Raw genomic sequence first — 12356 nt, 5'->3', positions numbered from 1 at the left:
CGCGTTTTCAGCACGTGACTTATCCCATCGCATTTCTTGCTGCGCTTGCTGCTTGCAGCTTGCTCTGAATTTAATCAATTTCCACCAACACGACACCAGAATGCCTGTAAGTACACCTCGTGGTGTTACGAAGTTACCGTCTAATATGCTGTTCAGGCGTACCATTCATCCTTCAATGAAGTCCCTGATGTGCGTCAGGTGGGCAATATGTCTATCCTTCCCATCAGGACAAAGATTCGAGGGCCTGCACCATTAGGTCCGTACCACCCGTCTCTTGCATATAGCTTGTGCGTAGGCCTAACATATTTCTACAGCTGGACCTGATGAAGCAGACATTATCGACGAGACTCTCGATCTATTTCGCGCCAACTCCCTCTTCCGCAACTTCGAGATCAAAGGGCCTGCCGATCGTCTCCTCATCGTCCTAATTCTCTTCGTCTCAGACTGTCTCGCGAAGATTGGCACAGCTCGCGTGCCACCATCACTAATTGAAGCTGGCAAATCGCTCAATACGCTTGCTGTGGACAACTTCTCTATACCCGGCGATGCAGGCTTCCCACTCAATGCACATTATGCACCACCCGCAAGTAGAGCAGACGCCGGTACGTAATGACCATAGTTAAAAAATGCGAGGGGACGTGCCCGACTGACCGCGCTCAGATTATCTCCGTGGATACCTCGTACAAACACGCCAGGAACTTGCGGCAAGAGTCGTCGAAAGACTTTACGCTGATGGTACGGGCAAACCGAGCAAGTGGTGGCTGTCATTCCAAAAAAGAAGATTCATGAACAGAAGCTTAGCTTAAATGTGTAATCCTGGCAGATAGCATTCTATACAGATGTAGTAATCAATGAGCGTAGTCTACATGAATTGCAGGTACAACGTGATAGCAATGCTGAAATCTATCTACAGACTGTCGACGAACAACAAAATGTATTCACCTCTTTCGTCGTCTCTCATTCGGGTTCTTCTTCCCATAGCCAATGATAGGCATCCCATCGGCTCCAAGAGGAGTTCGACCATCCGGAACTTTTCTTCCTTTACCACCAATCCCAACACTAAGCATCTCAGGAACCCAATCTGGATCCATCCAGTTACCCAACTTGATCCCAGTCACCTCGCCACCTTTAGCAGCGGCCAAAGTCTGGTGCATGATCTTCTTCTCTTCTCGTTGGCGTCGCCCCTCTTCGCGTTTCTGAGCACGCATATACTCGGATTGATCTTCCCGCAGGATGAGACCCTCACCAGATCCCTTCTTTGAGGAACCAGGTTTTGACGCGGGAATAGGGTAGATCGTTCCTCGCGTTCGATAGACGAAGTTCTTTTTCAGATGCACTTCCAGTGCTGGAGAAGAATCGTCCGAATTAGGTGCCTTTGCAGTGACTGAAGTCCGTAAAAGTGATGGATTACCACAGGAAGGGCAGAACTTCTTTGACGAATCTTTGCAAATTCTGAACAATCAAGCGTAAGCAGACTAGGCTGTGAGGGTCTGATATACCACGTACTTGAAGCAAGCGTGACACCTTAACACCCAGGATTTGACTTTTTCGATCCTCTTTCCCTCAACTCCGACCAGGTTAAGATTCATCTGAAGTAAAACATTCTGCATTGCGAAATCTGCGGTCATGCAGCCTACACCAATCTGTTGCTTCGGTCCACCACCTGTATTATTTCCACTGCTCTGCTCCGCCTGTCTCCGTTTTCCTTTACTCTTCTTCCCAGAGACAGTGATGAATGGATCGGAGGAGTCAGTGGATGGGAATAGGTCAAGCGCGCGAGATTTATGCAAATCCACATTGTCAGGCGTGATCCATTCGCCTTCACCGTCGTCTTCGTCTGATGGATTATCATAAAGAGGGCTATTTTGACTTGGTTGAGATCGCGAGAGCGTTGTATCCTCTGAGTTTCCGTGTTCGGGCTGTAAACTGTCCGGAGTGCTCTTGATGGGTTCAAGTACAACATCAAGAGGCTCGCGTTCTGCATTGTCGCCAACGTCTTCCTCTTCAGAAGCTGGTAGTGGAGGGGCTTCACCGCTTTCGTCTTGCACGATAGAAGGCACAACATCCTCATTCTCGACAGGAGCTGCACTGCTACTCGAGTCCTTCGTTGAAGGTTCGGATCCGGTTGAAGGCTCATCGAACCCGCCGTTCTCGAGATTATTGTGAGTGGACACAGTCTCAGTTGCCTCTAGCGCTGTACTACCCGAACTCGGCTCCTCCGCACTCTCCTTCGCCTGAATCTCCTTATCTTGCCTGTCCAGCGCAAGCGTCAAGGCAATAACACACATATCCGCATGCGAAAGCACGGAATAGTCTCCTGTCTTCTTCGCAGCCTGTATAACTATAGCATACACAAATACCAACTCAATAAAGCACCATTCAAAGTAGTCCGAGTCATACGTACCTTGTGAGAGCGAAGCAGCATCGGGCTCCCGCAACTCTATTTTAACACCTGCTGACAGACCAAGTCTCTCAAAGTGCTCGCGAGCATTCTTGTCCTTGAGTTCGGAGAGGACTTGAGGAACTGTCAAATAGTGCTCTGCAAGGCCACGTAGTGGAGAAAGAGATAGAAGAGGCCCAGCGTCGAGCACAAGGCTCCTGCAAGCCGGTTTTGTCTCCATGATTAAAAGGCTGGCGGAGGAAGCGTTAGAGTAAACTCAAGTGTCGAAATTTTGAATACGAAGGATCTGATTATAGCACGTGTGCGAAACACGCTCCTCATATGGGCAAGACTATATTTTTGGGACTTCGGCTTGCAAATCCGAAGGAATTGCGCATACAGCCAGGAAGGGTTGCATACAGTTTCCGCCCTTCCTCATCTCTTTCCCCCACCAACTCCTGATAGTGGTATTTTGATATGACGAAGAAATTGTAGGTCGCAAGCTACTAAGTGGACAAGACAGAAGTTGACAAACACTCGTCTCAGGTTCAATATCGCCGTGCTTCCAGGTGACGGCATTGGTATATTACACAATCTGCTCAAAGAACTTCGCTAGTAATTCATCAGCATTTTATCAGGCCCGGAAGTCGTCGGACAAGCCGTGCGCGTACTGGAGACGCTCAATGCATCCGCACAAGATTTTGAACTAAAGCTCGAATACTATGACATTGGCGGGTGTGCCATTGACAAGACTGGCCAATCGTTGCCGGATTCTACTTTGAAGGCATGCAAGGAAGCAGATGCAATTCTTCTTGGTAAGTATCTCGTCTGTCTATTTTATCAAAAACGAAATGTATATTTTTTCAGGTTCCGTTGGTGGACCTAAATGGCCATCGGGTCCCGTCCGTCCTGAACTTGGTCTGCTGACTCTCCGCAAGAATCTGGACCTTTATGCCAACATCCGTCCAGCTTCTTTTCCATCCAAATCACTCGTCGAATGTTCTCCTTTGAAGCGTGAAATTGCAGAAGGAACCGACCTTATCGTTGTCCGTGAACTCGTCGGTGGGCTGTATTTTGGAGAACGAAAAGAACCCGGCGTGGAACCCAAGCCAAATTCCGCCTGGGATACGATGATTTACAGTGTTGACGAAGTAAAGCGTATCACCCGCGTAGCTGCGAAAATTGCACTTGCAACAAGCCCTCCTCGCAAGATTGTCTCAGTCGACAAGGCAAACGTACTTGCAAGCTCGCGCTTGTGGAGGAAAGCCGTCACAGAGACGCTCACTGAAGAGTTCCCGCAGCTCAAATTAGAACACCAGCTTGTTGATTCAGCTGCTATGATCCTCGTCGCGAACCCGCGGAAGCTGAACGGTGTTATCCTTACGGAGAACATGTTCGGAGATATGTGGGTTTGATACATAAGTTTGCGAACTCAAATCTGACGATCATCGCTGTAGCCTCTCCGACGAAACCAGTGTCCTAGCGGGATCCCTGGGTTTACTCCCTTCTGCATCTCTTGCTGGAGAACCAATAACTGAATTTGCACCTGGGGTAAAACCGCCAGCAGGGCTGTACGAACCCATTCATGGATCGGCACCGGACATAGCGGGACAGGGTATAGCAAATCCAATTGGTACCATTCTTAGCGCGGCGATGTTACTGCGGTATTCGCTTGGTCTCGAGAAGCAAGCACAGGCAGTTGAAGCGGCTGTGCGCAAAGTGCTGGACGATAAGGCAAGTGGTGGATTGGGATTACGGTCGAAGGACCTCGGTGGAGAGAGTACGACAACTGAAATTGGAGACAGTGTGGTCTCGGCACTGAAGGAACTTTTGTAAACAATTATACTACAATTACTACAATTACTGGGACAGAGGCTGGAGTACAGAGGCTGGACTAGGCTGTGTAACTGTGCTGCTGTAAATGTAATGTAAAATCGAAGAGAAGTTATGACGCGAGTACAATTAATGATGGATGGGTGATTTCATAAGCCAAGGATTGTCTGAGTTGATTTGTCAGCGGATCGGCCAGTCGTTGCCCGCCGCTTGGGATGGAAGTGATTTGAGTCTAAAACAGCGCGCGGAATCAGTATATATCTTACCCCAGTCGTTCGTTTCGAAGTCCAACTCATTCCCATCTTTACCGACCATATCCTAAACAATTCCTACTCCCTCGCATCCGTCCTGCTGGTCGTCCCCCATTGCGCCCTGCAGAGGCGGATATATTCATCACAACAAAATGGTCGTCATGTTCCTCGCCTTCCTCCTCGCCCTCTTCCTTTTGCCATGCATTCTCATGCCCGAACAAGTCTGGAAGGCGTTTAACGTTGGCGATGATACAAATAACTTCGGCTTGCATAAAATCAATCTTGTCGCACTCGGTATGTCTTCCTTTTAAAGCCTGAGCTGCTATGCAAGTCTAGGCAAACACGCCTGTTCTTGCACGTTGCCAGGTCATTCGCGTCGGACAGACACTTACTCACCACTTCTGTTTCTTCAGGGATTCCCGTGCACGAATCCGGGCCTCCTATTTGCATGGCAAAGCTGATCATGCTGAGACATAAGGTACGCCTGTCCTGTTTCCCTTATTCACGTCGATTTCGAGCTGAGACAATTCGTGTAGATAAACCAGAGTGGACAAAAAAAGCGAAGTCGACCCCGCCATACCCGTTCTCCCTCGCGCACAAACATGCTATTCCCCCAGCGACCGCGCACTTTTGCATGGATGAAGTTTGGAAAGCAGATGCGCTAGCCTTTGCTCGTTGGGATTACCCATTTTATACCCCGAGCCAGCGTTCGAAGAGCATTATCTTATTATAAAATGTGTTGGATTATATAGGGATCGATCTGGTTTTGGTTTATGAGTTATGCAAGTTATGGCCCATTCATATATTTCATTTATTCCATGTTTTTGTATACAGAAAACATTTAACCAAGCCTGAAATAACATTATATAAGGGTAGACAAGCACAGATTACGGATGGCCGAGAACAGAAAAGTGACCATTCTAAAGTCCAAACCCGCTCCTCCTATCAGATACGGATGCGAGGACACTTGCCGTCTTCTTCACTTTCCGACGCCCTTGATCTTCCTGACTATCACCTGCTACCTTCTTTGACATGGATGTACCTTTACGCCCTGCGGACCTAGAACCATGACTTGTACCAGTGACTGCACCTCTCATCCCTCCAGTTCCCAAGTTACGCCCGCTCTGCTCTTTTCTCCACGCAGCGAGCTGAGCGGCTTGCTCATCACTGATTTTCTTTGGCATTCGAAGAAGCTAATTTGGAAATAATTAGTCAGAAGAGCTGATTCCGTGAATAATAGGCGTAGCATACTGAATCATCGAGATCGGGGACATCTGCTTGTCCAAAGACCGGACGTTTGCGCGGAGCTTTCTTCGGCTGGTCCTCAATTTCCCTTACATCGAATTCATCATCGCTGCTCCTTTGAGATACAGCCCATTCGACGTCTGCGGCGTCAAAGAAACGAGTTTCCTGGAAAGATGTTAGTAGCTAGAAAGTAAACACAGGTTCATATGATATACCTTTGCCTTTCCCTTCTGTTGACGTGCAACTTCGCGCAGTTGTGCTTGTATCTCTGATGTTGTAACAGTCTCAGGCTCTTCTTCCTCGCCGTTTTCGTCCTCTACATCCATGTCGTCACTTGCCAGATGCGCGAAGTCCTCGCTATCATCCTCTAAGATATCACGTTGATAAGCATCATAGAAAGCACGAGATTTCTCATCCTTGCCTATAAGACGCGTTTAATTTACACGATCCAAACATTATGGGCAATGCTCACCAAGATCCTCGAGTTTATCGCCCTGAATTCTGCGCTTCTTATGCATCCTCCTTCGGAGTCTGCGCGCCTCTTCATCTTCGTCCTCATCCGATTCACTATCATCCATGGCGATCCCACCGCCCCGCCGTTTGCCACGATATTTACCCTCAATTGCTGCTTGATGGTACTTTTCTAGAGCGGCATCTTCTTCTTCAAGTTGATCTCTTTAGATAGCGGAATTAGCTATATATTCTAGAAGGGCTAACCACGAATCAAGACCTACTTGACTTTCTCTAGTACCCTTTCCTCCGCCAGTTGCTCCGCATCCATCGTAGCATCGTCAACAAGATTCTCGACAACTGCATCGGGATCCTCATTTTCACTTTCCTCTTCATCATCCTTCGCCTTGGGGGCTCCGAATCCAAACATTTCGTCCTCATCGGACTCTTGCGCCTCGCCTTCTACGAAAAGTGATTTACCAAGACGCTTTTTCTCTCTGTTTTGTTGCTGCTTTGCTCCTGCTAGCAGTCTGGTGAATGCATTAGCAGGTAAGTCATTCTCGTCATCGGACAATGACGCCCTAGCCTTGCCCTTGGCTAGACGAGTTAGTCTTTTCGACGGGCTAACAGACTCCGTCGCGAGTGAGAGAGTACTTAGGGGCAACCGCTGGGTTGTTGTGGGTGGGGTCGGAATCTTAGAACCGACAAGATCTGACGTTTGCGGTAGCACACCAGACCGATACACAATTGGAGTTGAGCCGTCTGGTCTGGTTTGTGTCAACAATCTGGTGGTGTTTTGTAAGATGATTTCGATCTGTCACTTGCTGTACGAAACTGCCTTACCCGTTCTCAGAGATATAAAGCTCTTGTTTACCCCGAGAAGACGCAGTGTTTTTACCAGCTTCCTCAATAACGAATTCTTGCTCCTTCTCGAAAACTGCGTCTGCCTTCCGACGGACTTGGGTCGCAACGTCGAGCGCTGGCTGAAGCCTTGATGTGTCGAGGGTAAGGGAGAGCTCATCGTCATTCGTCAGGTGCTTCGAGCGGTTCAGGAAATCAGAATCCTTAATGCAGTTAGTAATCTATGATACTGTGCAATAGACAATAAAGAAACAACACACCTCTCTTCTGGTGAATGGAGCATTCAACTTCACTGACTTCGGATCAGGTGAAAAGTTGAATGGTGAATCCTCTGCGTCATTACCCACTTGAAGGCGAAACGCCGGTTGAAGAACTCCTTTAGTGTGCGAATCCATATTAGAGGGTGTGAACCCTTCTTCATCGTTGAAGAATTGAGTAAAGCCCCCGGAATTTCCGTCGAACGCTGGTCGAAGGGAAACTGGGCTTGCGACGGCGGACAGTGCTCCGTTCGACTTCGGTGTCCCAAAACTTGTACCCAAGGACGGAGAACGCGAGAGAAATGGATCGTCAAAACTGCTCATTCTTCTTGCCTGCAGAGGCACACGAGCGCTTCGAGAAGCACCATGTTCCGCGTCTACACCGGGAGGCGAAGACACTCGCTGAGCTCCCTCATTAGTGCGATTGATTCCTCTGGGTGACCGGCTCCGTGGAACTTGTGTTCTATTACGTGCGGTCGGAGAAATAACCATAACGTTTTCCTTATCGTCACCACTATCAACGGGCATGGTGATCTCATTTTCCTTGTTCCATTCTTCCGGTCCACCCTCTGAAGAGACCACACTCGCCCGGCCTCGATCACCGATAATTACAGACGTATCCGGCACGAGGACCCGTCCCTTTGAAGGGAGGGTGCGAGTCTCCTCGCCATCAGAGTCCGTGACTACTAGCATGCCCGCCGAACGTCGTGACGGACGAGGTGGCCGGCTCGTTTCATCTTCATCGGTATCGATTTGTTGTTCCAGCTTCACAAGGATCTTCTCGCCCTCGACATCCGAGTCACCCAGATCGCGGCCCGAACCGCCAAGTTCATCTTCTCCGGAGTCATCCATGGTCTGGTGTCGCACAGGGCTTGCAGAACCACGATCATCAGGCATCCATTCCCCGTCGCTGTCGTATTCCGCGTCTGAACTACCGCCGTCGACGACTTCCGCTTGATCATTCTCCGCGGAGTTTCGTTGTCTCGAAGTTATCTCGTCAACAAGGCGGTCAAGAGAAAGTGACTGATTAGCAGCAGCAGCAGCAGCGCGTAGTTTGCCAGAAAGCTTTCCTCCACGTCTCTTCCATTCCTCCTCTTTCTCCTTTGTCATTTGCATACTTTGCTTGGCAGCCTTATTGAGAATAGCAGCCTGCAAATCTCGATGACCCAGAGCATTGTTGTGTCGCCGCGAGTCTCTGTCAGCGAACGTCGATTTAGCCGCCAGTGTCAGCATTCTATCACCCTGACTACCTTCTAGCTGTTTGGACAGAGAATGCCTACTCGAGCCTGCGCGAAAGCCGGCTACACCGGCAAGTTTCTTCTCATAGGTACTCGAGACCATCAGCTGCTTTGCGATACCATCATGACCTGTTTCCACTACCTCGAGATCATCAGAATCAGACTCGTCCGAAATTGCATGAGCCTTCGATGACTCAAGCGCAAGACGCTTTGCTGCAATCAAGTTTTTCTTGCGCTGAGTGTCTTCTCCCTTCAGCGTCTCTCCAAGCCTTGCATCGAGAGACCCATGCGTGTCAGGCATGTCACTATCCGAGGTCTCACGGAGATTGGATGGTCCCGCTTTCGGCTCTCGTTCTGTAGAGGTGCCCCTGGAATTCAGCTTAGGCGATGAGGTGAAGTCCTGAATGGGATCAGACGAAACACAGCTTGGCTTAACTTCAGACTTGTCCTGTTTTTGTCTGACAAAGTTAGAACAAGTCGTTCCAACTTAACCTCAAATAAAGCCTCACCGAACGCTTCTCAATAAATGCTCGACAGTATATTGTTCTGCCCGCTTGGTTATGGACACTCTCTGGTCTGCCATAATACGGGCGTGTGCTTTTTTGGATTCGTTCTCCTCTTTCTTGCTCAGTTTCTATGTCATATAAGAAATAAAGAAAAAAGTATAATAATAATAATTATCACCTTTATCTTGTTCGCTTTCTCCTTAGGTTTCTTTGCGGCAGCTTTGGGCTGTTTCCGTCGAAGAGCAGGTTCATCTAGTGCGTCACTAGAATCATCATCGTCTTGGAAAACAGATAAAGCATTTTGTGCCTTTTGATGTTCGTCCGAAACCGTCATTGCCGGGAATTCTGTGACGTCGTTAGAGAGGGCTATTGATAACGCAGAATTCAAGTGTTCACCTTCAGTAGTCTTTTCAAGCTCGGTCGTGGTAGCGTTGGTGCTACTTGATTTTAGTTTCGCGTTGTCGGCTTCAATAGAGCCAGACGAAGGGGGGTCGGATTGTGACGATGGTGGATGAATTGAACCAGATAAAAGCGACTCATCATGTAATCCGACGGAATCGTCTTCAGTAGATACTGATTTTGCAGAGCTATTATCCCTGTTTGTGCGGTCGTCTGTGAGTTCGTCAGTGAGTTTACTCGTTGCTTCCGATTCCTTCTCGTCAAACTGCTTGTCGATTAAAGCGAGTTTTTCTCTCCAACCAAACGCGTCCGACGCGTCATTTTGCAAGAACTTGGAGAAGCGCGCGCCCTCCGTTATTCCACCTTCGTCAAGCGACTCAAAGCGCGTCCGAGACGATGTTTGGGCAAATGATGATTCACCAGACGCGTCAGTAGACTCCTTCTTCCTTCCGTATGTCCTCTTGACCTTGGTAGTAGTTTCCTTCGGCACTCCTGCGACAGTCCCTGGGTCCTCTTGTGCGTCATCCATCATAGCGGAGATGAAGGCGCCGACCGGGTTGCGAGGTAGTGCGGGTGCCGAGACGCGGTCGTGGATAACTTTGTTTGCCACATTAAATGTATCGCTTATCTAATCGGTTCGCAAGTCTGCCAACGTCGCGTTGCATCATCTGATTCATCATCATTGACATCAACTCTGGATCAGAATTTCAGAAAGGTGACACGAACAGGCTGCGCCTCGTCTCGAAAATATTTTTCGCTTTCTCACCTGAACGAGTTACTCTCAGATGGCCTCTGTTGACCAGGGTGTCCCCTCTCAAGTATTTGACAACTTTGACGTCGACCTTGTTGTCAAAGTACTCATTCATACCGTCTTTAGTTAGGCGTTTCTTCATCTACATTTGAGCACGACTGACCATCGTCATCACATCGACAGGTCCTTTCTTTATTTTCTTCATCCCAGTATTCTACAGGTTCCAAGGCCTTGAGTTCGACTCGCCAGTGTTTATCTATTCCGCTATCTATTTCACCATCGTCTCGGTATTCTGTGAGTATGCAAGTCTCGCTTCAAAGAACTTATCTCTTAAGGAGTTTCAAAGGGGGCCTCAAATGGATTTCACGCTTATACAGAAACGGAAGCAACCTATTTTTCGCGCCAGAACGCTTTGATTGGGGAGAGCAGATTGTACTTATTACAGGCGGTGCGTTCTGTGCTTGTGCTCCAGCTCCCCCACCTAATAATCATTTCCAGGAGCATCGGGTATAGGAGAACTGATCGCAAACACACTAGCTGTGCGCAGTGTTACGACCGTTGTTTTGGACGTGAATCCCATTGTGACAGAGAACTGTGAGCCATGTTTGAATTCATACTAGCACAGTCAATAAGTAACCTTGCTTTTCTTAACAAGATAATATCACTTATTACAAATGCGACGTTTCAAAATGGGAAGAAGTCGAAGCTGTTGCGAAGCAAATTGTTGAAGAGGAAAGATCATACTTGTATTTATGTATGTGTAAATCAGCCAACATTAATGTGTTTAGGTTGGACATCCAACTATCCTCATCAACAATGCTGGTGTCGTTCAGGGCAAATGTCTGGTTGACCTAGACCCCGAAGACGTGAAACAGTGCGTCATGTCTATCAAGTTTCAAAAAGCCTAAATAACATACATTAACCAAGGACCTTCAATACGAATGTTTTATCCTCCTTCTGGACTCTCAAGGCTTTCCTCCCGGAAATGATTAAACGAGGGACAGGACACATTGTGTGTTGTTAATTCCCTCCAGCACACTTAGATGATTAATTCCTTTACTCATAGGTAACTATGTCGTCCGTCCTTGGTTTGGTCGGGGTCGCACAAATGAGTAGGTTGGCATTAATAAGAGAACACACTAATTCACTACTGAACGGTGCAATTTGAAGCCGATTACTCTGCATCCAAAGCAGCACTCGTAAACCTATCCGAGTCCCTTCGCTATGAACTTGACAAGCGGTAAGATCGCTTCCGACCGTACTAATGACCATTCTGGCTAACGCCACTTTCAATCAGATACAAAACTCCAAAGATCAGAACAACACTTGTTCTTGCGGGTCATACTATGACACCGATGTTCTCCAGGATGAGCTTGCCATCATCATCGTTTTACAAGTTCTTTACGCCTTCACTGCCTGCTTACGCGGTTGCGAAAGCAGTGATTGCCGCGATCGACGAGCAAGAGTCAAGAACCATTTTCTTGCCGTTCTATACGCACTTTGTCCGATGGGTGACAATTCTGCCGAGTTATCTTCGAGACTTGTTCCAATGGGTGAGTGACCTTTCCTCGGCTATCTCTTTCATTAGCTAAAACTTTTTTGTTTAATCTACTAGATGTCCGGTGCTGATTATGCAATGGAAGGATTTGTTAAAATGTCGGGAAGGAGACCTGACGAAGGACGACCACCGCCAATTGGAGCAGGTGAACCCGCTGCAGAGACGGTAAATGGGCATGCGAAGTGGGATTGATTGTCTAATGTCAAAGCCTTTTGTTTCGATGTGAGACGTTCGAGGCCCTGCAGTCAATTATTATTCTTAGCAATAGTACTACCACCGCTCCATGACTCAGATATACAACAAGTTGTGTCTAGATGCAATTGTTGCAGAAGACGGCACGACTCCATGTAAACTGTAGCAGTGACGTATCTCTGTGAAACGTGGGTGTATTATTGGACGCAATTATTAAATGGGGAACAAGTGATAGGGGTTACAAAAAGGAAGCAGTGTGGTTGTGGTCACAGCCTCTGTATCACGTGGCCTTCCCCGTTTTGCACTTAATCTTCTCTTCGTTTTGCATCTTCTGCTACAAACATCCGCCTCCGATTCCCGGTCTCGTCGACAGCACGCCTTTGCCACTACCGAAAAACATTTTGCGGCAGCAAAGCTCGACGACGTCCTGAAATT

General features: G+C 48.1%; 6 protein-coding genes across 6 annotated transcripts; 4 read left to right on the top strand and 2 right to left on the bottom strand.

The window, feature by feature from the left end:
- Window positions 1-100: 100 nt before the first annotated feature.
- On the top strand, window positions 101-819 carry FOMMEDRAFT_169456 (actin-related protein ARPC3; the record flags this gene model as incomplete). The annotated part of the gene is made up of 4 exons (XM_007268526.1): window positions 101-106; window positions 157-256; window positions 315-602; window positions 661-819. The coding sequence occupies 4 exons, from the start codon at window positions 101-103 to the stop codon at window positions 804-806; spliced, it is 540 nt and encodes a 179-aa protein (XP_007268588.1). The 3' UTR covers window positions 807-819.
- FOMMEDRAFT_111028 (uncharacterized protein) lies at window positions 817-2635 on the bottom strand. The gene is made up of 3 exons (XM_007268525.1): window positions 2405-2635; window positions 1507-2341; window positions 817-1452 (listed from the first exon to the last, which is right to left on the bottom strand). Exons 1-3 carry the CDS (start codon window positions 2619-2621, stop codon window positions 939-941), a joined length of 1566 nt encoding a protein of 521 aa, XP_007268587.1. The 5' UTR covers window positions 2622-2635; the 3' UTR covers window positions 817-938.
- Window positions 2636-2831: 196 nt separating this feature from the next.
- On the top strand, window positions 2832-4339 carry FOMMEDRAFT_147870 (3-isopropylmalate dehydrogenase). The gene is made up of 5 exons (XM_007268524.1): window positions 2832-2871; window positions 2927-2961; window positions 3019-3195; window positions 3248-3785; window positions 3838-4339. The coding sequence occupies exons 1-5, from the start codon at window positions 2858-2860 to the stop codon at window positions 4214-4216; spliced, it is 1143 nt and encodes a 380-aa protein (XP_007268586.1). The 5' UTR covers window positions 2832-2857; the 3' UTR covers window positions 4217-4339.
- A 277-nt stretch (window positions 4340-4616) lies between these two features.
- Window positions 4617-5129, top strand: FOMMEDRAFT_158443 (uncharacterized protein; the record flags this gene model as incomplete). The annotated part of the gene is made up of 3 exons (XM_007268523.1): window positions 4617-4758; window positions 4878-4942; window positions 5001-5129. 3 exons carry the CDS (start codon window positions 4617-4619, stop codon window positions 5127-5129), a joined length of 336 nt encoding a protein of 111 aa, XP_007268585.1.
- A 255-nt stretch (window positions 5130-5384) lies between these two features.
- Window positions 5385-9949, bottom strand: FOMMEDRAFT_135544 (uncharacterized protein; the record flags this gene model as incomplete). The annotated part of the gene is made up of 10 exons (XM_007268522.1): window positions 5385-5657; window positions 5716-5874; window positions 5925-6130; window positions 6182-6384; window positions 6444-6944; window positions 7003-7223; window positions 7281-8973; window positions 9025-9149; window positions 9200-9366; window positions 9418-9949. The coding sequence occupies 10 exons, from the start codon at window positions 9947-9949 to the stop codon at window positions 5385-5387; spliced, it is 4080 nt and encodes a 1359-aa protein (XP_007268584.1).
- Window positions 9950-10144: 195 nt separating this feature from the next.
- On the top strand, window positions 10145-12187 carry FOMMEDRAFT_111022 (retinal short-chain dehydrogenase/reductase). Its single transcript, XM_007268521.1, has 11 exons — window positions 10145-10296; window positions 10355-10465; window positions 10518-10619; window positions 10670-10765; window positions 10827-10903; window positions 10960-11045; window positions 11099-11183; window positions 11238-11283; window positions 11342-11411; window positions 11469-11724; window positions 11787-12187. The coding sequence occupies exons 1-11, from the start codon at window positions 10206-10208 to the stop codon at window positions 11919-11921; spliced, it is 1155 nt and encodes a 384-aa protein (XP_007268583.1). The 5' UTR covers window positions 10145-10205; the 3' UTR covers window positions 11922-12187.
- The last annotated feature ends 169 nt before the right edge of the window (window positions 12188-12356 follow it).

The sequence above is a fragment of the Fomitiporia mediterranea genome (genome assembly GCF_000271605.1).
Source record: "Fomitiporia mediterranea MF3/22 unplaced genomic scaffold FOMMEscaffold_8, whole genome shotgun sequence".
NCBI lineage: Eukaryota > Fungi > Basidiomycota > Agaricomycetes > Hymenochaetales > Hymenochaetaceae > Fomitiporia > Fomitiporia mediterranea.
The sequence above is the reverse complement of the archived record's forward strand: the minus strand, read 5'-3'. Positions and strand labels throughout refer to the sequence as shown.

Coding starts and splice junctions, on each gene's coding strand:
- FOMMEDRAFT_147870 (XM_007268524.1), top strand. Junction 2,962..3,018: donor GCTTCCAGGTGACGGCATTG/GTATATTACACA, acceptor GCATTTTATCAG/GCCCGGAAGTCGTCGGACAA. Junction 3,786..3,837: donor GAGAACATGTTCGGAGATAT/GTGGGTTTGATA, acceptor TCATCGCTGTAG/CCTCTCCGACGAAACCAGTG.
- FOMMEDRAFT_111028 (XM_007268525.1), bottom strand. CDS start 2,621: ATGGAGACAAAACCGGCTTGCAGGAGCCTTGTGCTCGACGCTGGGCCT. Junction 2,342..2,404: donor TGCTGCTTCGCTCTCACAAG/GTACGTATGACT, acceptor TGTATGCTATAG/TTATACAGGCTGCGAAGAAG. Junction 1,453..1,506: donor AGGTGTCACGCTTGCTTCAA/GTACGTGGTATA, acceptor TTGATTGTTCAG/AATTTGCAAAGATTCGTCAA.
- FOMMEDRAFT_111022 (XM_007268521.1), top strand. CDS start 10,206: ATGGCCTCTGTTGACCAGGGTGTCCCCTCTCAAGTATTTGACAACTTT. Junction 10,766..10,826: donor TCCCATTGTGACAGAGAACT/GTGAGCCATGTT, acceptor TTTCTTAACAAG/ATAATATCACTTATTACAAA. Junction 11,725..11,786: donor TTCGAGACTTGTTCCAATGG/GTGAGTGACCTT, acceptor TTAATCTACTAG/ATGTCCGGTGCTGATTATGC.